At 43.7% G+C, this 27,881-nt stretch overlaps 1 protein-coding gene across 2 annotated transcripts; it reads left to right on the top strand.

Moving 5' to 3' along the window:
• The first annotated feature begins 3,289 nt into the window (after positions 1-3,289).
• On the top strand, positions 3,290-26,693 carry LOC141092373 (protein Optix-like). 2 transcript variants are annotated; one of them, XM_073578471.1, is made up of 3 exons: positions 3,290-3,954; positions 5,053-5,218; positions 26,330-26,693. In XM_073578471.1, exons 1-3 carry the CDS (start codon positions 3,706-3,708, stop codon positions 26,494-26,496), a joined length of 582 nt encoding a protein of 193 aa, XP_073434572.1. In that variant the 5' UTR covers positions 3,290-3,705; the 3' UTR covers positions 26,497-26,693. The 2 variants fall into 2 exon arrangements, with proteins under 2 accessions (XP_073434572.1, XP_073434573.1); XM_073578472.1 differs by lacking the exon at positions 26,330-26,693 and adding an exon at positions 13,304-14,343 and having other exon boundaries at positions 3,293-3,954.
• The last annotated feature ends 1,188 nt before the right edge of the window (positions 26,694-27,881 follow it).

Raw genomic sequence — 27,881 nt, forward strand, 5'->3', positions numbered from 1 at the left:
ATTTTTGCATATCAGACGTGTTGGATTTTTTAGGGTTTTTTGCAGACAGTATCTAGACAGTTTGGGCCCCATCATTTGCTAACTCTATTTTCTGCCAGTGTTTGTGCCTCATCTTGTCTCACCGGCAATATATGTTTGGGGGCTATCTATTCCTTTGGGGTTCTGCTCCGGGGCAGTTTAACTTTCCCCTTTCTTGCTTTAGGCTTAGTTAACTGTTTGGCTGTGCCGAGGCGTCTAGGGCATCGTAGGTACGTCCCACAGCTAATTCTAGTTGTGTTGTTAGATTTAGGGGTCTGCAATCCGCTAAGTTGCCAACCTTTCTGGTGTTCTGGTTGCCTAGCTTATTTCCCGGTTATCCTCCTCAGTGATCTAATCATAACTCTCATATTTAAGTCACATGCTGTCCATTTCCTTGTGATCCTCCTTGAGATGGTTCTACTCCTTCTTTGGAGTCCAGCTGTGTTTAATTAAACTGATAGGACTTGATGTGTAAAGGTGCACACCTGTCTATATAAGACCTCACAGCTCACAGTGCATGTCAGACCAAATGAGAATCATGAGGTCAAAGGAACTGGCCAAGGAGCTCAGAGACAGAATTGTGGCAAGGCACAGATCTGGCCAAGGTTACAAAAGAATTCGTGCAGTACTTGAGGTTCCTAAGAGCACAGTGGCCTCCATAATACTTAAATGGAAGAAGTGTGGGAGCACCAGAAGTCTTTCTAGACTTGGCCTTCCAGCCAAACTGAGCAATCGTGGGAGAAGAGCCTTGGTGAGAGAGGTAAAGAAGAACCCCAAGATCACTGTGGCTGAGCTCCACAGATGGAGTAGGGAGATGGGAGAAAGTTCCACAAAGACAACTATCACTGCATCCCTCCATCAGTTGGGCCTTTATGGTAGAATGGCCTGACGGAAGCCTCTCCTCAGTGCCAGACATATGAAAGCCCGCATAGAGTTTGTTAAAGAACACATGAAGGACTCCCAGACTATGAGAAATAAGAGTCTCTGGTCTGATGAGACAAAGATAGAACTTGTTGGTGATAATTCTAAGCGGTATGAGTGGAGAAAATCAGGCCCTGCTATTCACCTGCCAATACAATCCCAACAGTGAAATATGGTGGTGGCAGCATCATGCCGTGGGGGTGTTTTTTAGCTGCAGGGACAGGACGACTGGTTACAATTGAAGGAAACATGAATGTGGCCAAGAACAGAGAGATCCTGGATGATGAAAACCTCTTCCAGAGTGCTCTGGACCTCAGACTTAGCTGAAGGTTCACCTTCCAACAAGACAATGACCCTAAGCACACAGCTAAAATAACAAAGGAGTGGCTTCAGAACAACTCTGTGACCATTCTTGACTGACCTAGCCAGAGCCCTGACCTAGACCCATCTGAGCATCTCTGGAGAGACCTGAAAATGGCTGTCCACCAACGTTCACCATCCAACCTGACGGAACTGAAGAGGATCTGCAAGGGAGAATGGCAGAGAATTCCCAAATCCAGGTGTGAAAAACTTCTTGCATCATTCCCAGAAGACTCATGGCTGTACTAGCTCTAAAGGTGCTTCTACTCAATACTGAGCAAAGGGTCTGAATACTTATGACCATGTGATATTTCAGTTTTTCTTTTTTAATAAATTTGCAAACATTTCTACATTTATGTTTTTTTTTTTACAGTCAAGATGGGGTGCAGAGTGTACATTAATGATAAAAAAAGGAACTTTTTTGAATTTACCAAATGGATGCAATGAAACAAAGAGTGAAAACTTTAAAGGGGTCTGAAAACTTTCCGTACCCACTGTATAGTAAGGAGTGACCCAGAGACCAGGACAACTAATTAAATAGGAAATCTTATAGACCTTGTAAATGGTCAAAAAAGTGTTTGGTTCACGATATCCCGACCTATGAATATGTGATAAACAGTGCAGAGTACAAAAACCTGAATGGACAAATATAACAAAGTGTCCGTTACGCAGTAAAAAATGCAGTCGTTAATTCATAATAGAATAAATAATATAGAACTAAATTCATAATGAGTGATGGAATACTGAGAATAAATAACTTAAAAGTATATGAAGTTCTTAGATAAATGGTCACATCAATTTAAGAATCATAAAAAGACTAGAAAGCCATAGCATCAAAGTGCACTGCTCATCTTCCACCTCACCCTCCATGCACGTTTCGCAATGCTTCCTCAGGGAGTGGTGAACATCCTGTGCTGGAGCAAGGAATATTGAGCAGCCCACTGCTTATTGACTGACTGGTCAGGGGGCAATACACTCATGATTGGGGCACAAGCCCTGGATCTAACATCCTAGTGATGCCTTTGAGGGCTGTTTATCAGGGTTTGGGCTTGGCCTCCTAAGTTCCCAATACACATTAAACTAAAACCTTCTGAACTCATTTTGGCAGGACTGATTGACCACCTGATTGATAATATTGAGGAAGACAATGCTTGCCTATAGTTTGATGAAATTCGTGTTGAGAATGTGGAATGGCGTGTATAGAGCCCTGACCTCAACCACATAAAAATGTGATATTAATTAAATAACCTTTTACCACCAGAATGTCTCATTCATAATAAATGCCTGACCTATCAGAGGTTCTACTGAACGTGTGGAGACCAATTCCCACCGACACCTCCAAAATCTTGTAGAAAACCTTCCCCGAAGACTGGAAGTTCTGTTAGAGCTGCAAAGAGACCGACTCCATATTAATGTCTATGGGTTTAGTAAAGAATTGTGATGGTCGGGTGTCCATGTCCACATACTCTGGCCATATAGTGTACTTATATATGATTGTAACATGAGAAACATTCATCCCCTAGAACAGTAATCAGTAGTTTCCAATCTATGCCTATAGACAGAGATATTGAAAATATGTGGAATAAAAGGGTTAATCATTACCCTTCTTTAGAGGTTTGGCAGAGTGGAGACTATCACAATGTGCAGACTTCGCTCATGGAAAGAATGAAATTCTGAAATTCGGAGACTATAAGCAAGGTTTTTACATTCACACCAACGCATTTCGCCTTTCTCGGGGTAAGAAAAACTCACAAGTGACATGGAAAAGGCATCGGAATGGCGCCAAAATGCATTGACATTGATAAAAAAAACCTTGCTCATACTCTCCAGATTTACTTATTCTGATTGCACCATCTTTATCATTCTGTATTCGGTCAAGGAGAGGTAAAATGTTTCGGCACTTGTACAGATTGTTAGGATGTTGCATTCTGTTGCATCTTCTCATTCTGTATCTCTTCGTATGTATTGCACGTGACGTGTGATCACATAGAGCGCAGCTACAGTCCTTTTGTTTAGTTTCCTAAAATTATATTTTGTTCTATGAATTGATTATCTGAAGACACGGAATCCTACTCTATTGTAAAAACTCATGCAATACATCGAACAACATACAATTCTTCATAAACTTAGACTCCACATCCTCTGATGAAGCTTGCCATATTCCACCCTCTCCTGATTTGTGCTAATCCAATAAGTTGCTATTTTGTTTTCCTCTTCGTTACCTCTCTCCATTATGAGATTTCACCACAGACTGGGACGAGACCTTCAATTACCGGTCTCCATCTGTAATCTTTCCGCCCTGTAGCCGTTGTGCTCACACAATCTCTGCTCTCATTGTGATATTTTTCCTTAGTCTTCTGCTTATTTCTACCGATAGTCGTATTTCACTTGCATTTTGCTCTGTATATGGCTCTGCACTTTCCCCATGTGTCTCTGTTCTCTCCCGGGCAAATCTCTCAAATCTGCTCCACATTGCAAGCTGTGGGAGAAATGGATCACCTCGCTCTCTTTCTGTGGTCTCTCCCACCACATTTATCAAATATACATTCCATAAAGGAGACAAAGGTCAACTTTACTCTTCCACCCATTGATGAAAGGTCTACAATCAAAGCGGCTAAGAGTGAAGGAACGAACAGGACCGCACATAGCTTGAAGGTAAGGTAAAGAATATAGGACAAATGTATTATGTGGGCTATGAAATTACTGTAGAGGCTAAAATTAGGGGTCAGGAACATTGAGCTCTGGAGGCTGAAACAATGGGGTAAGAAACATTGAGCTGTGAAAGCTCAAACCAGGGGTCAAGAACCTTGAGATTTGGAGGTTGAAACAATGGGGTCAGGAACATTGAGATTTGGAGGTTGAAACAATGTGGTCAAGAACATTGAGATTAGGAGGTTGAAACAATGGGGTCAAGAACATTGAGATTTGGAGGTTGAAACAATGGGGTCAAGAACATTGAGATTTGGAGGTTGAAACAATGGGGTCAAGAACATTGAGATTTGGAGGTTGAAACAATGGGGTCAAGAACATTGAGATTTGGAGGTTGAAACAATGGGGTCAAGAACATTGAGATTTGGAGGTTGAAACAATGGGGTCAGGAACATTAAGATCTGGAGGTTGAAACAATGGGGTCAGGAACATTCAAATGTGGAGGCGGAAAGCAGGTGTCAAGAATGTTGAGCTATAGAGGCTGAAACAATGGGGTCAGGAACATTGAGATTTGGAGGCTGAAATCAGTGTCAGGAACATTGAGATTTGGAGGCTGAAACAATGGGGTCAGAAACATTAAACTGTGGAGTCTGAAACCAGGGGTAAAGAACATTGAGCAGTGGATGCTAAAACCAGGTGTCAGTAATACTGAAATGTGGAGGTTGAAACCAGGGGTCAAGAACAATGAGATGTGGAGGCTGAAAACAGGTATCAGGTAAACGGAGAGGTTTTAGGGTATGTGCACACGCTGCGGATTCTGCTGCGTTGTACAGTACCTTTATTTCCTATGGGAAAAAAAACGCTGTGCACATGCTGTGGTTACAGTCCACAGCATGCCAATTCTTTGTGCGGTTTCCGCTGCGGTATCACACCTTATCCTTATGAGGTGTGAAACCGCAGGGCAAAACCACAGGCTAATCCGCAGATAAACCGCAGGACTTTTGTCCTGCGGATTTACCTGCAGATTTTTCAACAAAATCCGCACAACCTAAAGACTACGTGTGCATTTACCCTTAGCTTCCTTTTATCTTTTTGTTTTGCTAGGAAAACACTCGAAAACTGCTAAGAGAATGTTATCTCCGAAATCCATATCCCAGCCCTGCACAAAAGAGGCACCTTTCCTTCATGACTGGATTGCGTCCTACACAAGTTACCAACTGGTATAAAAACAGAAGACAGAGGGACCGGGCGGTCAGCTCAAGGACTAAAAGTAAATCTTATTTGAAAGTTGAATGTTTTGCTTTTTTATGTGAAAAAAAAACCAGTGTGGGCTTCACTTTATTAACTAGTAAAGTGAGAAAACAGCATTTATTATCTCCTATTTATTAATCTAATGCCCATTTTGGTAATTTGGAACTTACCTGACAATTTTTTATTAATAATAATAATAATAATACATTTTATTTCTATAGCGCCGACATATTCCGTAGCACTTTACATTTCAGAGGGGATTTGTACAGACGATAGACATTACAGCATAACAATAATCACATAGATCATAACAGATACCAAGAGGAATGAGGGCCCTGCTCGCAAGCTTACAGTCTATGTGGAAAGGGGAGACACGAAAGGTGGGTGGTAACAGTTGCCCTGATTGTATGGACCAGCCATAATGTTAAGTGTGTAACAGTACAGACGCAGAGGGCTAATGGATGCATAAAGCATGTGGGAACATGATGCTGGGAACCTGGTTATGGTAAAACTTTTGGCTGTGCCACACAGGGATAGATTAGGCTAATGTGTTGAGGAGGTAGGCCAGTCTGAATAAATGCGTTTTCAGGGCACGCTTAAAATTGTGGGGATTGGGGACTAATCGTATTTACCTGGGAAGTGCATTCCAAAGAATTGGCGCAGCACGTGTAAAGTCTTGGAGACGGGAGTGGGAGGTTCTGATTATTGAGGATGGTAATCTCAGGTCATCAGCAGAACGGAGGGCGCGGGTAGGGTGGTATACTGAAACAAGGGAGGTGATGTAGGGTGGTGCTGAGCCATGGAGGGCTTTGTGGGTGAGGGTAATAAGTTTGTGCTGGATTCTGGAGTGGATGGGTAGCCAGTGTAATGACTGGCACAAGGTAGAGGCATCAGTGTAACGATTGGTGAGGAATATGATCCTGGCTGCAGCATTCAAGATAGACTGGGGGGGGAGAGTTTGGTAAGAGGGAGACCGATTAGAAGAGAGTTACAATAGTCGAGACGAGAATGAATAAGAGAAACAGTAAGAGTTTTTGCAGAGTCAAAAGTAAGAAAAGGTCGAATTCTAGAAATGTTTTGAGGTGCAGATGACAAGAGCGAGCCAGTGATCGAATGTGGGGGGCAAAGGAAAGCTCGGAATCAAGTATGACCCCAAGACAGCGGGCATGTTGCTGGGGAGTAATAGTGGAGCCACACACAGAAATGGCAATGTCGGGTATAGGTACATTAGTAGAGGGAGGAAACACCAGGAGTTCAGTCTTTCACAGGTTCAGTTTCAGATATAGTGAGGACATGATGTTAGACACAGCATTTAGACAATCGCCGGTGTTTTCTAGAAAGGCTGGCGTGATGTCAGGAGAAGAAGCGTATAATTGGGTATCATCAGCATAGAGATGGTACTGGAAACCAAATCTACTGATTGTTTGACCAATAGGGGCAGTGTACAAGGAGAAGAGGAGGGGGCCTAGAACCGATCCTTAAGGAACCCCAACAGTAAGGGGAAGGTGAGAGGAGGAGGAACTGGCAAAAGATACAATAAAGGAGCGGTCAGAGAGATAGGAGGAGAACCAGGAGAGAACGATGTCCTTGAGGCCAATGAAATGGAGCATAGTGAGGAGGAGCTGATGATCCACAGTGTCGAATGCTGCAGAGAGATCCAAGAGAATTAGCATGGAGTAATCACCATTTGATTTAGCTGTTAGTAGATCATTAGAGACTTTAGTGAGGGCAGTTTCAGTGTAAGGAGCTGAAACCGGATTGGAGAGGGTCGAGAAGAGAGTTATCAGAGAGGTAGCGGATAAGACGGGAGTGGACCAGGCGTTCCAGGAGTTTAGAGATGAAGGGAAGATTAGAGACAGGTCTATAGTTAGCGGCACAGTTTTGGTCGAGGGATGGTTTTTTAAGTAGTGGATGTATGATGGCATGCTTAAATGAGGAGGGAAAGATACCAGAAGAGAGAGAGAAGTTAAATATTTTAGTTAGGTGAGGGGTGACAGCTGGGAAAGGGACTGGAGGAGATGTGACGGATATGGGTCACTGGTGCAAGTGGTTGGGCGAGAAGATGCAAGGAGCCTGCTTACTTCTTCTTCTGTGACTGGTTAAAAATCAGAGCGTGAGCTAGATGCAGTGGGGGAGGGAGGACAGTGCATGGTATGAGGTGATTGAGAGATAATTTCCTGTCGAATCTGGTCAATTTTTTCTTTGAAGTAATTGGCCAGATCGTCAGCTCGGAGATCCGTGGTTGGGGCCTGTACTCTTGGGTTGAGTAGAGAATGAAAAGTGTCAAAGAGACGTTTCGGGTTATTGGACAGTGAGCTGAGGAGGTTGTTGAAATAGGTTTTTTGGAGAGGTGAAGGGCAGTGTTGTATGTTCTAAGCATAAACTTATAATGGATTATTATAATACACACGGTGTCTCATCTTTATAGTGGCTGGTGCTACATTTTTCTGTTTTTTTTTTTTTTTAGTTGTAAAACATAGAAACATAGAACACATACTTAATTTGTATGGACACCATAACTCTAGTCCCCAGAGTTTAACCCCTTAGAGGACTAGGTCAATAGCAAATGCAGTGTCTTAAGTGGTTAGCCAATGCATACTTATGACAACTGGGGCCCCTAATATTTTAGGCTTTTTTTCCCTTACCCTTTGCTTTATTATCTACACGAAAGCACATATAATTGATATTGCCTTGTCCATAATGAGCCAATCCAAACCGTTAATTGATCTAAAGAATTCAGTAAATTCCAGTAAAATAAGCAGTGGCAGAATTGCTGTTTTTTGTTCATAGTAACATAGTTTTGAAGGCTGAATAAAGACCTTATGTCATGCCACCATCTTTCCTCCTAAAGTATGAATACACAGTAATCTATTAATATATATATATATTATATATCTATATATTGTAGGGATTCATTCTCTCAGGTAGGTATTAGGTAGCGTTCATACACGCAATGTGGTTTGGTCCAAACAAGTGCAGTTTTATTGCTTTCAAAACTCCAAAGGATTCAAAACCAAAAACAGCCTCTTCAAGGCACAAAGATGTCACAGCAAATAAACAGTTCATTCAACAGTCACATATTTGTCAGTGCAGGATCACAGATTACAGTACTTTCTCCTGCAGAAAACTTCATACACAGAAGAGGTAGGGTCCTACCAGTCTTGGTATCACCTTCAGCCCGAGCTCCAGAAGCTTCCAACACCAAACAGAAGTGTTTAAGTCCGGGACTAAACAGGCTGCAGCTTTCACACTTTATTCTGCGGCTCCAACACACAGACTGCTCGGCTTCCCTAGCTGACCCACGCAGTCCCCATTCAGAGACACTCGCTTGTCTCGCTGACAGCTGCAGCTCACATTTCGGCTAGAGACTCCATCCAGCAGACTGACCTACCTAGTGAACACAGGCCCTGGTAATGGCAAAAAGCTTGGCAGGTGCATCTAATAAAATCCAGCAGAGCTATGACAGAACCCCTTCTTCTCTACCGAACACTGGCTTATTAGCTATACAGTATATTAATCGCTCCAACAACCAATTTCCGTGACAGCAGAAAAAGTAAGAACAGGCTAATTCTTAGGAAAGACGGGGACAATAGATAAGAACGGAGCAGATAAGGAGCCTCAGGGAATGGCATTGATAAGGACTATGCTCACAAGGTCGGAATTTATTTTTTTACAGTTTTTATATCCAAAGCCAAGAGTTGATTTTAAAATAGAAGTCTCAGTCCTTCCATTAGACGAGGTCACCTTTTATTATCCGTTCCTCTCTTTGGCATAAAAAACAACTTGAAGACATGGAAATGCGCCTTTAAGAAACTATAGTCTTCATAGAGTTTGCTGAGATTAATGTAACTATCTAGGTACTGTATATCCAGGCTCTCCCGGCACTGCAATATCACTTATTATGGAAATCAGTAATCAATATACTATTTATCTTACTCTAATAATATTCCAAGCTCAATCCGCATTTATCCATTCTCCATACATTTATCTTCTATAGTCTTCATATATTGCAGTCATCATATTATATAGCACTCTGTACTTACAATTGCTTATTTTGCATTTCTACCCAGATAATTCTTTTCTTTCCATTAGGTCTATGACATCACGTGGTTAAAAACTGACTAGCTGAATCCTTCTAAGATCGATGTAAAAACAGTAGGTCCACTTTTACCTGCACGAGTCATCACTGTAAGCACAAATCAGCCCAGCTCCACCTCCTCTTCTCCTCTTAAACTCCTGACCCAGCTGCCCCTGCCCCCTCTTGCTTTTTTTCTCTCTTCCTTTTTTCCTTGTGTCAGTGAGGTAGTATTGTAGTCCTAATGATGACTCATAAAGAGAGAAGATACCTCCTGTTTCTACATAGAGCTAAGAAGGATTCAGCTAGTCAGTTTGTAATTACGTAATGTCATAGACCTAATGGAAACGAGAAGAATTATCTGGGTAGAAAGGCAAAATGAGCAATTGTAAGTGCACGGTGCTGTATAATATGATGACTGTAATATATTAAGAAGACACAAACTTTGATGAGAGGAAGAGGAGTGTTTCTTTAATGTGCTGGGACATGATTTTTGTGGCACCTAATAGTGTAATGCCCCTAAGAATGGTGTTATGGGCCCCTTTTTTAAAGGGTTACAATGATCATTGTTGGGAAAAGTGGTTTCCACACTGGCAGATGAACATCAAAAACAGTTCAATTAGACTATTTTCACTGAGAGGCATTGAGCTTGATACTTATAAAGTCTCTTAAAGTGTAGTATATTCCATTGAATTGAATATAATTGCATATATTAAAAGTTTTTTAGGCTTAGTATATTTTTGACCTATCCGATGGATAGGTCATCAATTTCAGTTTGGTAGCAATCTGGCTCCCGGCGCCCCAGTGATCAGCTGTTTTTAGTTCCAGAGGCGGCCAAAAATAGTGCACGAAGCAGAACACAACAGCTCACTACACTGCATAGTGGCCATTCTCGGGTACTGCAGCCCAGCTCCTATTGAAGTGCTATCCGCACCATCTACACTTTTATACTCTTGTTGCACGTGCACTGGAAGCTGTCGACGGTACAATCATTCGTCCGGCCGCTATTTCACCAGACTTCCACATAGCCATGTTTTCTAAGAAAGAATATGTGTATGGGGGCCTTTAGTTTGGCTATAGATCCAATTCCAGCCCAGATTATAACCTTAAGCTCTAAAGGTGGCCCATGAGATGACTGTCGGCTGAATAACTATCATTCAGCAGGAATCGATGTCTCCTGAATCCCTCATAAACAAGAGCGCTCGGCTAATTGTTGATGTGTTTTCAATGAGGAGAAAGACACTGTCAGACTCCTCTGGCAGCGACTTATCTCCCCTGAAAACAAAAGGATCGACTGTTCAAATTCCAGTGTTGCCCATACAGATTAGATGGTCGGACAATTCTGCCAAAATTGAATGGTCCATCTAACGTGTATTGGGACCTTAAAGTAGGTCAGTAAGTAGGAACAACCCTCCTAAGCCGTCTATACAGACATTAAGGCCGTAAAAAGTTGAATAAAAGCAAACCTTGATATCTGCGATCTGGTGTTTTATTCCAGAGAAATCCATATATTTTTTAAATATTTAAATGAGCTGCTAAGATCTACGGACTGCACTTAGATCTCCCCAAGAATCTGCCTCCCAGAGCTTATTATAAATGAAAGTACCGTATATACTCGTGTATAAGCCAAGATTTTCAGCCCATTTTTTGGGGCTGAAAGTCCCCCTCTCGGCTTATACACGGGTCATATACCTGGGGGTCGGCGGGGGAGGGGGAGCGGGGGTGTCACAGATCATACTTACCTGTCCTGCCGGCGGTCTCTGCAGCCTCGCTTCTCCACTCTCTCCCGTCCTGTCTTCAGCGGTCATGTGGTACCGCTCATTACACTCATGAATATGCGCATATTCATGAGTGTAATGAGCGGCACCACGTGACCGCTGAAGACAGGAAGGGAGACAGTGGAGAAGCGAAGCTGCAGAGACCACGGCAGGACAGGTAAGTCTAGCGATATTCATCTGTCCCCCGGTCCATCACTGCTCACCGCTGTCTCTGCTGCATCCTGTGTCAGTGACGTTTAGGCAGCAGGGGGCGTGGTGACGTGGACCGCCCCTCTGCTGGCTGAACAGTCACTGACACAAGAAGTGGCAGACAGTGGCGATGGACCCAGGAGAGGTGAGTATGGCATTTTGTTTTTTTTACAGCATATGGGGGCATATTCTATGGAGCAGCATATGGGGGCATAATCTATGGGGCAGCATATGGGGGCATATTCTATGGGGCAGCATATGTGGGCATATTATATGGGGCAGCATATGGGGGCATATTCTATGGGGCAGCATATGGGGGCATAGTCTATGGAGCAGCATATAGGGGCATAGTCTATGGGGCAGCATATGGGGGGCCTAAACTATGGAGAAGCATATGGGGGCATAATTTATGGAGCAGCATATGGGGGCATAATCTATGGAGCAGCATATGGGGGCATAATCTATGGAGCAGCATATGGGGGCATATTCTATGGGGCAGCATATGGGGGCATAGTCTATGGAGCAGCATATAGGGGCATAGTCTATGGGGCAGCATATGGGGGGCCTAAACTATGGAGAAGCATATGGGGGCATAATTTATGGAGCAGCATATGGGGGCATAATCTATGGAGCAGCATATGGGGGCATAATCTATGGAGCAGCATATGGGGGCATATTCTATGGGGCAGCATATGGGGGCATAGTCTATGGAGCAGCATATAGGGGCATAGTCTATGGGGCAGCATATGGGGGGCCTAAACTATGGAGAAGCATATGGGGGCATAATTTATGGAGCAGCATATGGGGGCATAATCTATGGAGCAGCATATGGGGGCATATTCTATGGAGCAGCATATGGGGCATATTCTATGGAGCAGCATATGGGGGCATATTCTATGGAAAAGCGTATGGGGGCATAATTTATGGAGCAGCATATGGGGGCATATTCTTTGGAACAGCATATGGGGGCATAAACTATGGAGCAGCATATGGGGGCATAGTCTATGGAGCAGCATATGGGGCATATTCTATGGGGCAGCATATGGGGGCATATTCTATTTGGCAGCATATGGGGGCATATTCTATGGGGCAGCATATGGGGGCATATTCTATGGGGCAGCATATGGGGGCATATTCTATGGGGCAGCATATGGGGGCATATTCTATGGAGCAGTATATGGGGCATATTCTATGGGGCAACATATGGGGGCATAATCTATGGAGCAGTATATGGGGGCATATTCTATGGGGCAGCATATGGGGGCATATTCTATGGAGCAGCAAATGGGGCATAAACTATGGAGCAGCATATGGGGGCATATTCTATGGAGAAGCGTATGGGGGCATAATCTATGGAGCAGCATATGGGGCATATTCTATGGAGCAGCATATAGGGCACAATCTATGGAGCAGCATATGGGGCATATTCTATGGAGCAGCATATGGGGGCATAAACTATGGAGCAGCATATGGGGGCATAGTCTATGGATTCCATCCTCAGCTTATACACGAATCAATTAATTTTCCCAGTTTTTTGTGGCAAAATTAGGGGGGGTCGGCTCATACACGGGTCGGCTTATACACGAGTATATACGGTACATGGTGAGACATGTAAAGACTCACAGTCTGCTCTCCTGATCTACTTTTCGCACACCAGTAACACCACCTTTCATTTAAAATAAGCTCTGGAGGCAGTTTCTTGGGGAGATCTATGTCCCACCCATAGATCTTAACAGCTCATTTACATATTAAGAAAAACATGTATTTCTCTGCAATAAAAGTTCGGATCACAGATATCAAGGTATCATTTAATTCAGCTTCCTATGACCTACAGTCCCATATAGACAGCTGAGGAAGATTGATCCTACTGGCAGATTCCCTTTAAGTCCTGCAGCCCACAATGTGGCTGCTTACAGCCACCAAAAAGTTCATGATTTTACAGTCACATTAAAGCTTTTACTTGCAAACTCGCCAGGTGTGCACATATATGGCAAGCCACGAAGTAAAGTATCTGATATTATGACATATTGTGGAATAAAGCACCATTTATGTTTTGTCGTAGGTTCCAATAATGGCTGTGAATGGTAAATGGTGACATGCGAAGACTTCACCCTGATCGAAATGTTCATTATAATGCAAGGAAACTAAATTGTAACCATTAATAGATTTTGTATTAACCGTTCCTAAATCAGGCGAATCCTGAATGTATGGCAAAAAAAAAAATAACAAAAATGCTGAATTTCTGGTAATAGAGTGTCACCTTCTTCAGCAGATATATACATTATATGCATGATTATGTTCTTTCCTGTATTACCTTTGGAGATGCATTTGCTGTCGTTTCTTTTACAGCCCAGTAATCTGTGTTATTAATGTCGAGCTCCCATGAGCCGTGCATGCACAAACAAAAGTAATGAATAATCAAGCTCAGAGCGAGCGCAGATTGACAGAACGCTTTGCACAAGCCGGAAGTTTGGTCTAATGGGCACCAGACACATACTGGGAACTAAGCAGCCTCCACTGGGGTCCAGCAGACCATAGAGAAGAACATTTCACACAATGAGATGCATATAAGCGCATATTAAAATCAAGTGCCTAAGTATCCATACTAAAATCCACAGTAGAAAACCTTTGTGTCAAAGTATAAAATCAAACAGGCGCCAAGGTAAAATACAGACCCATAGTAGTCTATGGAAATGTAAAATATGGCTCGAGTACAGCCGTGCATATATATTTAATGTTGGGTATTCAGGTGGGTCCAATAAAAAGAAAAGAAGAAAATCGCACGCCAAGTAGTTCAGCTTTACCGAAATCTTCAACACGTTCTCTCCATACTATGGGAAATCTCTTTTCGGACACTCTGAGCACTCTTTAAATGGATTCTCCGACACGTAATGCAAGGTGGCCGCTACTAAATATTTCAGGCTGCAGACGGTCTTTGGCATGTATGAGGAAGGATTGCAGGCTGAGGAAATGCTGATCGAGACATATGTCTCTTAGTTACTATATACTAGAGCAAGTTCTCATCAGGCTGAGAAAGAACATCGTGAACTAGAATAAGTGACCTCTCACTCATCCTGACAGGCTTACAGTAGGACATGGACCAGGAGGAAAAAAGAAGAAGCTGTGTTCCAGTATTAGTATTACACAGCAGTATGTGAGTGGCCTCTTCTTACCTCAGCATGCCTGGTATCTCCAGTAATAAATCAGATAGACATTATGGATAGCAGTGTGAGCAGCCTCGTCCTACCTCAGTACCCCTAGTATCTCCAGTATTAGATCAAATAGAGTGGACAGCAATGTGAGCAGCCTCTTCTTACCTCAGCACTCCTGGTATCTCCAGTATTAGATCACATAGACAGGATGGATAGCAGTGTGAGCAGATTCTTCTTCAGCATCCCTGGTATTTCCAGTATTAGATCAGATAGACAGGTTGGGCAGCAGTGTGAGCAGCCTCTTCTTACCTCATCATCCCTGGTATCTCTAGTATTAGATTAGATAGACAGGATGGGCAGCATTGTGAGCAGCTTCTTCTTACCTCAGCTCCCCTTATATCTCTAGTATTAGATCAGATAGACACTGTGGACAGCAGTGTGATCATCCTCTTCTTACCTCAGTACCCCTGGTATCTCCAATATTAGCTCAAATAGACAGGGTGGACATTAGTGTGAACCACCTCTTTTTACCTCAGCACTCCTAGTATCTCCAGTATTAGGTCATATAGACAGGGTGGACAGCAGTGTGAGCAGTCTCTTCTTACCTCAGCATGCCTGGTATCTCCAGTATTAGATCAGATAGGGTGGACAGCAGTGTGAGCGGCCTCTTCTTAGGCCCCCGCCACACACAGCGGCGCACCAGCGATCCTGACAACGATATGACCTTGTCAGGATCGCTGGTGTGTCGCTACATGATCGCTGGTGACCTGCCAAACAGGCAGATCTCACCAGCGATGAGGACCAGCGACGACGCGAGTAACAAGTGAGGGCGTCGCTTAGTTACCCGCTGTGTACCTTAGATACCAGCGCGCTGGTGCAGGAAGCTGGTAACCTTGGTTACCAGCTCCCTGCGCCAACGCGCTGGTATCTAAGGCACACAGCGGATAACTAAGTGACACACACGCTTAGTAACCCGCGGTTTACCTTGGATACCAGGCTCCAGCTCGCTGATCGCTGGTCTCCCGCCTGCCACACGCAGCGATGCGTGCTGGCCAGCGGGAGACCAACAATCAAAAAAATGTCCAGAGCTTTGGAGCATAATCAGCGATACCCGGCGGGGGCCGGTCACTGATACCTGTCACACACAGCGAGATCGCTGGTGAGATCGCTGTTGCGTCACAAAACTTGTGACTCAGCAGCGATCTCGCTGTGTGACGGGGGCTATACCTCAGAACTCCTGGTATCTCCAGTATTAGAACAGATAGACATGGTGGTCAGCAGAGTGAGTAGCCTCTTCTTACCTCCCCAATCCTAGTATCTCCGGTATTAGATCAGATACACTGGGTGGACAGCAGTGTTAGCAGCCTCTTCTTACCTCAGCACCCCTGGTATCTCCAGTATTAGATCAGATAGACAGGATGGACAGCATTGTGAGCAGCCTCTTCTTACCTCAGCACCTCTAATATCTTCAGTATTAGATCAGAAACACAGGGTGGTCAGCAGTGTGAGCAGAATCTTCTTACCTAAGCACCTCTAGTATCTCCAATACTATATCAGATAGGGTGGACAGCAGGGTGAGCAGCCTCTTCTTGCCTCAGCACCCCTGGTATCTCTATTATTAGATCAGATAGACATTGTGGACAGCAGTGTGAGCAGCCTCTTCTTACCTCAACACCCCTGGTATCTCCAGTATAAGATCAGATAGACATTGTGGACAGCAGTGTGAGCAGCCTCTTCTTACCTCAGCACTCCTGGTATCTCTAGTATTAGATCAGATAGACATTGTGGACAGCAGTGTGAGCAGCCTCTTCTTACCTCAGCACTCCTGGTATTTCCAGTATCAGATCAGATGGACATTGTGGACAGCAGTGTGAGCAGCCTCTGCTCACATAATAATTTAGTTTCTCCAATTCTAAAAATTGGGAACACAGAGGCGCTATGCATAAATGACTATAATTTGGAACTCTCATGAAGACTATTAAGCCATGTATGACAGAGTATATCATCTCTGGCAGCTACAGAAATGATCTCTTTGGTGCCTCGTATACAGGTGATGCACTTCAGCTAGCCTGTTGATATATCGGGGCAGGGAGGTGTATACTGAATAAGCCCCTGGTAAGTGCTGCCCTCCTAGTGTGCTGTTTGGGGTTTCCGGTGCTTTATTTCTGCAGGGGGACACGTCCATACACAGATGGTTATCATATATGGGCTTGTAGGTGCTGGTTGTGGGACTCCAAGAGAGGGCTAGGGGGCTGTACCAGCAACGTATCCCACTGTATGCCTTTACAGTGGGATTCATTACAGCATTCTGCACTTGAGAAGTCCACTCTATGTAGGGAAGCAGCGTGATGTGAACATGGTCTTACTAACCTACCCTTGTGATATCGGGAATTAATCACTTGATCTCTATGATAAAAGGATTTTCTTTTAATAAAACATTGAGGTTTGCTTGCTGTGGATTTGATGCGGCTAATAATAAGAACTTAAGGCCACACGGATTCACTTAAATGTAGCTGGATTCATGAAGAATTGGTAATGGCATCCAGCATGCATAGAAAATAATTCACATACACTATATTAATCTTCAGCAGTAACAACTAATTGCTGCTATTACAGCTGTGACCACAAGATGGCAGAAATCTTCCCCGAAAAATGAGGTATGGATAGCAGAAATAACAGACTGTTCCTTTAACTAGCTTTATTAAAATGCATGACATATTATTTTATTTTTTCTTTCTTTGTTTCCTGTTCAGTTTATGTTTTTGAAGCAGAAACTGAGTGAATAATGAGCTATTCTCGAAATTCTCCTCCAAATTTAAAATCTTATCAAAAACCTTTAAGGTTCTGCTCAGTTTCTGTTTCGAAAACTTTTTAAAAAGACTTTTTAGGCGCGTAGCTAACGAGAGGAAACTTTCCAAAACCTCCGCCAAATTCCAAAGCTCCTTCAAAACTTGGAGTTTTTCCTAAGTTTCCTCTCTGAAAACTCGAGCAAAAGATCCAAAACGTAAAATTCTTGAGTTGTGAAGACTTTCTGCTTAATTTCTGCTCTAAAAAAATCCCCAAAAAACTCTTTGTGCCCATAGCCAGTGGCTACGGGCACACGCAGCGGCGGAGTTTTCAAAAAGTCATTTTGCCATTGCTGTGCATTACGTCCACTTTTTCCAATGCTTTTTTCAGGCGGATTGTGCTCGGAATCCACCTGAAAAAAATATGACCTGCAAACTGTTTTTTTGAGCGATTTATCAGGTGTGTTTCGCATTGGACCTTGGACCTGCTGAAAAAGACCTAAAAAGCCTCAAAGTGCGTGTTCCCTTGAATCCAAAACGTCGGAAAAAAGACACAGTTTGCAAAGCCGCAATCTTTAATGTGGCAAATATCAAGATTTCTTCCCGCACCCCCCCACCCCTCCCCCCCGCAATGTGTGAACACAGTTCTACATCTTGATAGTGAGAACTGACTGTGGGTTGTGTATTGGCTGCATCATTTTCTGATGAAAAAGGAAAGATGTCACAATGTGCTATGTATAGTTTACTGTAAACTGCGGAATCAATTCTTTTCGTGACACCAGGAACATTGTAGGATGCGAAAACCCGACAGATAACGATGACGACTCCTATAGATAAGAATACATTCTGTTTACATAGAATTTCTCTATGACTCAGAAGATCTGACTTTCAGCTCAAACCAACCTGATTGATGCTTCCCACGATATCAGTGACCTGAATTAATAAGAACATGCTGTAAACTTCAGGCTCCTCAGATCTACCAATACCTTCCATGCAATTACCATTGTCGTGTACAGGAACACAACCTTTTAGAGTAAAATCATGCCGTAAGGCTGTGGTCAAAACCTGCCCAGGTACAGTTAGCCAAACGCTGCTTTGTTTTGAAGGTTTTAACCCCCTTCCTCAGTGGCGTAACTAGAGTTCAATGGGTCCCGGTGCAAAATTTTGACTGGGCCCTCCACATCCTGATATATATATATATATATATATGTGTGTATCCTCCGTCCTGGTCCCAACCTTGAGATATATATATATACTGTATATGCCCTCCATCCTGGTATGTTCCTTATCCTGGGCCCCATCCTGGTATATATGTCCCTTATCCATGGCCACATCTTGATATATATCCCCCATCCTGGTGTAACCATTTGCATCCTGATAGATCACAATTACTTTGTTTCTCATTCGTTCCAGAATTTCTTTGGATCACGACATGATATGTAGCTTTTATGGATCTTTTGGCCTACTTCACTTTGTCAGGCAGGTCCTATTTAAGTGATTTCTTGATTGAGAACACGTGTGGCAGTAATCAGGCCTGGGTGTAGCTAGGAAATCTGAAATCAGCTTCCCAAAGATATGATAAATCATAGTTAATTTATGTTTTAAGGAGAGGGGTAACTTTTTTTTACACAGAACCTTGTACATTCAAATTTCTTTTCCCTTAATAATAAAGACCTTTATTTAAAAATTGCATTTTGTGATTACCTGTGTTATCTTTGTCTAATATTGTTGAATGTTGTTTGGTGATCTGAAACATTTGAGTGTGACAAACGTGCAAATGTAATAGGAAATCAGTAACGGGGCACTTTTTCGCACAACTGTATATACTCCATCCAGGAATATGTCCCTTATCCTGGGCCTCATCCTGATATATATATTTGCCAACCTGGTACATGTCCCTTATTCTAGGCCCCATCCTTGTATATATATCCTCCATCCTGGTATATGTCCCTTATTCTAGGCCCCATCCTGCTGTATATATCCTCCATCCTGGTATATGTCCCTTATTCTAGGCCCCATCCTGCTGTATATATCCTCCATCTTGGTATATGTCCCTTATTCTAAGCTCCATCCTGGTATATATATCCTCCATCCTGGTATATGTCCCTTATTCTAAGCTCCATCCTGCTTTATATATCCTCCATCCTGGTATATGTCCCTTATTCTAAGCTCCATCCTGCTATATATATCCTCCATCCTGGTATATGTCCCTTATTCTAGGCTCCATCTTGCTTTATATATCCTCCATCCTGGTATATGTCCCTTATTCTAAGCTCCATCCTGCTATATATATCCTCCATCCTGGTATATGTCCCTTATTTTAGGCCCCATCCTGCTGTATATATCCTCCATCTTGGTATATGTCCCTTATTCTAAGCTCCATCCTGGTATATACACTCACTGGCCACTTTATTAGGTACACCATGCTAGTAAGGGGTTGGACCCCCTTTTGCCTTCAGAACTGCCTCAATTCTTCGTGGCAGAGATTCAACAAGGTGCTGGAAGCATTCCTCAGAGATTTTGGACCATATTGACATGATGGCATCACACAGTTGGCGCAGATTTGTCGGCTGCACATCCCTGATGCGAATCTCCCGTTCCACCACATCCCAAAGATGCTCTATTGGATTGAGATCTGGTGACTGAGGAGGCCATTTGAGTACAGTGAACTCATTGTCATGTTCAAGAAACCAATCTGAGATGATTCGAGCTTTATGACATGGCGCATTATCCTGCTGAAAGTAGCCATCAGATGTTGGGTACATTGTGGTCATAAAGGGATGGACATGGTCAGCAACAATACTCAGGTAGGCTGTGGCGTTGCAACGATGCTCAATTGGTACCAAGGGGCCCAAAGAGTGCCCAGAAAAAATTCCCCACACCATGACACCACCACCACCAGCCTGAACCGTTGATACAAGGCAGGATGGATCCATGCTTTCATGTTGTTTACGCCAAATTCTGACTCTACCATCCGAATGTCGCAGCAGAAATCGAGACTCATCAGACCAGGCAACGTTTTTCCAATCTTCTACTGTCCAATTTCGATGAGCTTGTGCAAATTGTAGCCTCAGTTTCCTGTTCTTAGCTGAGAGGAGTGGTACCCAGTGTGGTCTTCTGCTGCTGTAGCCCATCTGCCTCAAAGTTCGACGCACTGTGCGTTCAGAGATGCTCTTCTGCCTACCTTGGTTGTAACGGGTGGCAATTTGAGTCACTGTTGCCTTTCTATCAGCTCGAACCAGTCTGCCCATTCTCCTCTGACCTCTGGCATCAACAAGGCATTTCCGGCCACAGAACTGCCGCTCACTGGATTTTTTTTCTTTTTCGGACCATTCTCTGTAAACCCTAGAGATGGTTGTGCGTGAAAATCCCAGTAGATCAGCAGTTTCTGAAATTCTCAGACCAGCCCTTCTGGCACCAACAATCATGCCACGTTCAAAGGCACTCAAATCACCTTTCTTCCCCATACTGATGCTCGGTTTGAACTGCAGGAGATTGTCTTGACCATGTCTACATGCCTAAATGCACTGAGTTGCCGCCATGTGATTGGCTGATTAGAAATTAAGTCTTAACACACAGTTGGACAGGTGTACCTAATAAAGTGGCCAGTGAGTGTATATCCTCCATCCTGGTATATGTCCCTTATTCTAGGCTCCATCCTGGTATATATATCCTCCATCCTGGTATATGTCCCTTATTCTAGGCTCCATCCTGCTATATATATCCTCCATCCTGGTATATGTCCCTTATTCTAAGCTCCATCTTGGTATATATATCCTCCATCCTGGTATATGTCCCTTACTCTAGGCTCCATCCTGCTATATATATCCTCCATCCTTGTATATGTCCCTTATTCTAAGCCCATCCTGGTATATATATCCTCCATCCTGGTATATGTCCCTTATTCTAGGCTCCATCCTGCTATATATATCCTCCATCCTGGTATATGTCCCTTATTCTAAGCTCCATCCTGGTATATATATCCTCCATCCTTGTATATGTCCCTTATTCTAAGCCCATCCTGGTATATATATCCTCCATCCTGGTATATGTCCCTTATTCTAAGCTCCATCCTGGTATATATATCCTCCATCCTGGTATATGTCCCTTATTCTAGGCTCCATCCTGCTATATATATCCTCCATCCTGGTATATGTCCCTTATTCTAAGCTCCATCCTGGTATATATATCCTCCATCCTGGTATATGTCCCTTATTCTAAGCTCCATCCTGGTATATATATCCTCCATCCTGGTATATGTCCCTTATTCTAAGCTCCATCCTGGTATATATATCCTCCATCCTGGTATATGTCCCTTATTCTAGGCTCCATCCTGCTATATATATCCTCCATCCTGGTATATGTCCCTTATTCTAAGCTCCATCCTGGTATATATATCCTCCATCCTGGTATATGTCCCTTATTCTAGGCCCCATCCTGGTATATATCCTCCATCCTGGTATATGTCCCTTATTCTAGGCCCCATCCTGGTATATGTCCCTTATTCTAGGCCCCATCCTGGTATATGTCCCTTATTCTAGGCTCCATCCTGCTATATATATCCTCCATCCTGGTATATGTCCCTTATTCTAGGCTCCATCCTGCTTTATATATTCGCCATCCTGGTATATGTCCCTTATTCTAGGCTCCATCCTGCTATATATATCCTCCATCCTGGTATATGTCCCTTATTCTAGGCCCCATCCTGCTATATATATTCGCCATCCTGGTATATGTCCCTTATTCTAGGCCCCATCCTGGTATATGTCCCTTATTCTAGGCTCCATCCTGCTATATATATCCTCCATCCTGGTATATGTCCCTTATTCTAGGCTCCATCCTGCTTTATATATTCGCCATCCTGGTATATGTCCCTTATTCTAGGCTCCATCCTGCTATATATATCCTCCATCCTGGTATATGTCCCTTACTCTAGGCTCCATCCTGCTATATATATTCGCCATCCTGGTATATGTCCCTTATTCTAGGCTCCATCCTGCTATATATATCCTCCATCCTGGTATATGTCCCTTATTCTAGGCCCCATCCTGGTATATGTCCCTTATTCTAGGCCCCATCCTGGTATATGTCGCTTATTCTAGGCCCCATCCTGGTATATATCCTCCATCCTGGTATATGTCCCTTACTCTAGGCTCCATCCTGCTATATATATTCGCCATCCTGGTATATGTCCCTTACTCTAGGCTCCATCCTGCTATATATATTCGCCATCCTGGTATATGTCCCTTATTCTAAGCTCCATCCTGGTATATATATCCTCCATCCTGGTATATGTCCCTTATTCTAGGCCCCATCCTGGTATATATCCTCCATCCTGGTATATGTCCCTTATTCTAGGCCCCATCCTGGTATATATCCTCCATCCTGGTATATGTCCCTTATTCTAGGCCCCATCCTGGTATATGTCGCTTATTCTAGGCCCCATCCTGGTATATATCCTCCATCCTGGTATATGTCCCTTATTCTAGGCCCCATCCTGGTATATGTCGCTTATTCTAGGCCCCATCCTGGTATATATCCTCCATCCTGGTATATGTCCCTTACTCTAGGCTCCATCCTGCTATATATATTCGCCATCCTGGTATATGTCCCTTATTCTAAGCTCCATCCTGGTATATATATCCTCCATCCTGGTATATGTCCCTTATTCTAGGCCCCATCCTGGTATATATCCTCCATCCTGGTATATGTCCCTTATTCTAGGCCCCATCCTGGTATATGTCCCTTATTCTAGGCCCCATCCTGGTATATGTCGCTTATTCTAGGCCCCATCCTGGTATATATCCTCCATCCTGGTATATGTCCCTTATTCTAGGCCCCATCCTGGTATGTGTCCCAGTTCTGTCGCTGTTTTTTAATGTATGGAAACAAAAATAAAGCATAATACTCATCTCCCATCCGCTCCCCCGTCGCGCTGCGTCCTCTTCTGAAGCCGGCAGCTGATTTCAGCATGCAAGCGATGGGAGTGCATGACGTCACTGCCATGCGCCCTGAAGTCATGTGCACGCTGAATTCAGCTGCTGGCCTCTGGCAGGCAGCGTGTATTACTGTGCATGGACTCAAAAGTTCTCTGCACCACAATAAACTTCAGCTGAATGTACGTCTGAGGTGTCCACCCAGTTGAAATTGTGCGGGCATCAGCAAGCCACTCATCCTCACGGGCCCGGTCACAGTAGTGACCTCTGCGACTGAGGTTGTTACACCCCCGTCTTTAGTGGCTGGACCAAATGTTTAAATTCTGACATGTGCCACTTTATGTCGTTATGACTCTGAAATGTTTCAACATATCACATTGATTTTAAGGGAGCTTAAAGGGGTGGTCCAAAAAACAAATTAATCTTCATCCTCAATTCCTTTCTATTTAGTGCCATAATCTAAACTATTTTCTACTTACATTAAAAATTCCCTGTCCTTCCCTCACTACTCTATCTAAATGCTTCTTTTTTTACTAATTCATTTTTGATGATCGTCCCAGTGCCAACAAAGCATCACCAGGGTACAGAGGCGACTTCCTTGGTAATGACGCTCCCCAATGAAGTGTAATTAAGAAGGATGTGGTAAAAAAAAGCAGTTAAAGTAGTGAGGGAAGGATAGGGAATTTTTAATTCCTGTATATTAGAAAATAGCAGGGCTGCCACCAGGAATTTTAGGGCCCCATACTGGCAACATTTTCAGGCCCCCTTGAGACTCTGCCCATACTCCACCCCAGCTCTGCCTTCACCCCTCGAACCATCCACAGTCTCATGGCCCACTCTTGGAAAAACTCCACTTTTGCACCACGTCCTCACCTATCACAGATTAGCAGTTCCAATCGAACACCATATCACATAAGTAGCCAGCGCCCAGCAGCTTTCGTTTTGGCCAAAAGCGTTTTTAAGCCGTCACCACGACAAGGTAGACTCTACTCTATCCTATTACACATTTGTTAAAATATCCAATACTCTTTTCAGGTATATTTGTATTTATTCTTCCTTAAGGGAATGTGTCACATACATACAGTGGGGCAAAAAAGTATTTAGTCAGTCAGCAATAGTGCAAGTTCCACCACTTAAAAAGATGAGAGGCGTCTGTAATTTACATCATAGGTAGACCTCAACTATGGGAGACAAACTGAGAAAAAAAAATCCAGAAAATCACATTGTCTGTTTTTTTTCATTTTATTTGCATATTATGGTGGAAAATAAGTATTTGGTCAGAAACAAGCAATCAAGATTTCTGCCTCTCACAGACCTGTAACTTCTTCTTTAAGAGTCTCCTCTTTCCTCCACTCATTACCTGTAGTAATGGCACCTGTTTAAACTTGTTATCAGTATAAAAAGACACCTGTGCACACCCTCAAACAGTCTGACTCCAAACTCCACTATGGTGAACACCAAAGAGCTGTCAAAGGACACCAGAAACAAAATTGTAGCCCTGCACCAGGCTGGGAAGACTGAATCTGCAATAGCCAACCAGCTTGGAGTGAAGAAATCAACTGTGGGAGCAATAATTAGAAAATAGAAGACATACAAGACCACTGATAATCTCCCTCGATCTGGTGCTCCACGCAAAATCCCACCCCGTGGGTCAGAATGATCACAAGAACGGTGAGCAAAAATCCCAGAACCACGCGGGGGGACCTAGTGAATGAACTGCAGAGAGCTGGGACCAATGTAACAAGGCCTACCATAAGTAACACACTACGCCACCATGGACTCAGATCCTGCAGTGCCAGACGTGTCCCACTGCTTAAGCCTGTACATGTCCGGGCCCGTCTGAAGTTTGCTAGAGAGCATTTGGATGATCCAGAGGAGTTTTGGGAGAATGTCCTATGGTCTGATGAAACCAAACTGGAACTGTTTGGTAGAAACACAACTTGTCGTGTTTGGAGGAAAAAGAATACTGAGTTGCATCCATCAAACACCATACCTACTGTAAAGCATGGTGGTGGAAACATCATGCTTTGGGGCTGTTTCTCTACAAAGGGGCCAGGACGACTGATCCGGGTACATGAAAGAATGAATGGGGCCATGTATCGTGAGATTTTGAGTGCAAACCTCCTTCCATCAGCAAGGGCATTGAAGATGAAACGTGGCTGGGTCTTTCAACATGAAAATGATCCAAAGCACACCGCCAGGGCAACGAAGGACTGGCTTCGTAAGAAGCATTTCAAGGTCCTGGAGTGGCCAAGCCAGTCTCCAAATCTCAACCCTATAGAAAACCTTTGGAGGGAGTTGAAAGTCCGTGTTGCCAAGCGAAAAGCCAAAAACATCACTGCTCTAGAGGAGATCTGCATGGAGGAATGGGCCAACATACCAACAACAGTGTGTGGCAACCTTGTGAAGACTTACAGAAAACGTTTGACCTCTGTCATTGCCAACAAAGGATATATCACAAAGTATTGAGATGAAATTTTGTTTCTGACCAAATACTTATTTTCCACCATAATATGCAAATAAAATGAAAAAAAAACAGACAATGTGATTTTCTGGATTTTTTTTTCTCAGTTTGTCTCCCATAGTTGAGGTCTACCTATGATGTAAATTACAGACGCCTCTCATCTTTTTAAGTGGTGGAACTTGCACTATTGCTGACTGACTAAATACTTTTTTGCCCCACTGTATTTTAAAATGACCAATAATACCATACACAAGGGACAGATACCGTTACACCATGGCCGGACCACATATTACCACCACATAGTGACCGAATAGTACAATACTGATGTTACACCCGGTCCCCGTCCTGGGGCTGCGCAGAGCTCTGCCGCTGCCCTCCGTTCTGGGCACTCACCTCCAGCCACGCACGCTGTCCCTGGGCGGCAGCTGGCCTCCTCTGGGTCCCATGCTGCTGCTCTGCATGCAGGCCTCCCTCCGGCCTCCACCTCCTGGCATCCTGTCGGCAGATCAGTAACTAGAGCTATTAGGGCCCGCCCGCCTGCTCTCCTGCCTTCTTAAAGGGACGGCGTGCATTTTTCAAAAAATGCAATTATCCAATGGCAGCGCACTGGCTGCTATTTCTGGCCTCTCCTCCAGAGGGAGGGCGCCGGAGCAACGAGTATCAATCATAGCTACATCCAGTTCTCAATCTAATCTGTCTGCGCTGCATCTGCAGTCTCTGTGCATTGTCTAATGCTATCTGTCTCCACAGAATATCAGTATCCTGAGCTTCCTGGCTATATCTGCAAACATCTGGGCGAAAGCTATCCCGTTCCGCCAACAGCCATCCGAGTCCAAGGACTGTGTGAAGGTTACTGGAACAGACTTCTTACCAACTACCCGGATCCAGGACCCGTATCATTACGGACTCTGCTGTAACTAACTGTTATCCCTTTTGGTCCCGCTGGGAAAGCTGCCACGTTTTCGGGGTCTAACTGGAGGTAGCACCTGTGTCCTCCGGGTATTCCATTCTGGCCCTGTTCGAGGGGCTTTACTACGAGTACCCGGGGCTCACTAGTCACGCCCCCTTCGGAGCCCCCCAAGGTTCCACTTTAAAAATAAAAAATGAATGTGAACTTCACCATCTCTGCCTCTGCTTCCATTCGTTACAAGTGATCATTAATAAGCACAATACTAATATTACCGTGCCATTATACACAGGAGCTCTGCACATAGTATACAGTGTATTGTGTCAGGGTACAGGTATTTTAGGGATCACCAGTGACATTATACAAAGGAGCTCTGTATATAGTGCCAGTGTACAGGTGATACAGTGATCACCAGTGATATTATACACAGGAGCTCTGTATATAATATCAGTGTACAGGTAATACAGTGATCACCAGTGAGATTACACGCAGGAGCTCTGTATATACTGTCAGTGTACAGATAATACAATGATCACCAGTGAGATTATACACAGGAGCTCTGTATGTAGTGCCAGTGTACAGGTAATACAGGGATCACCAGTGACATTATACACAGGAGCTCTGTATATAGTGTATAGTGTACAGGTAATATAGTGATCACCAGTGACATTATACACAGGAGCTCTGTATATACTGTCAGTGTACAGGTAATACAAGGATCACCAGTGACATTATACACAGGAGCTCTGTACATAATGTCACTGTACAGGTGATACAGTGATCACCAGTGACATTATATACAGGAACTCTGTATATAGTGTTCAAGTAATACAGGGATGATCAGTGCCATTATACACAGGAGCTCTGTATATAGTATACAGTGTATAGTGTCAGTGTACAGGTAACTCACTGACTCACTGGTGAAGTCTCTAGTTGAAGTAATTAATTTTTGTTTTTCTTCTTTATCCAGCGCAGACCACCATCACTTCTTCCAGCCAGGACTCTTCTCTGCGGAAAATAACAGTTATCTAGAGCCCCTCTTCCAGAGCACATTCCCCAGTTTTTCCCCAACTTCTACACTATGCAGCTGAATACATACGTGCACCCACCATTAACATATAATTGGTTATTATGCAACCCACCATTCCAAATATAAATTGTAATCCACCACTGTGCTCACCGCTAACTATAAAAGCCACTATCCAAACTCAATAAACATATAAATTAATTGGCATGTGTACTCTTTCCCTCATTTCAATACCAGCTACACTCCTCAACGCCCCCCCACTCTCCTCTCTACCTCCCGCTTCCCTGATTCATACTTTCATGCACCACTCTGCCCCAATTCATTATGTAATGTCCACTTTCTCCCACCCCCACCCTCTTCATTATCAA

Source organism: Dendrobates tinctorius, unplaced genomic scaffold (genome assembly GCF_039654945.1).
Source record: "Dendrobates tinctorius isolate UK_male_01 unplaced genomic scaffold, ASM3965494v1 ptg000059l, whole genome shotgun sequence".
Taxonomy (NCBI): domain Eukaryota; kingdom Metazoa; phylum Chordata; class Amphibia; order Anura; family Dendrobatidae; genus Dendrobates; species Dendrobates tinctorius.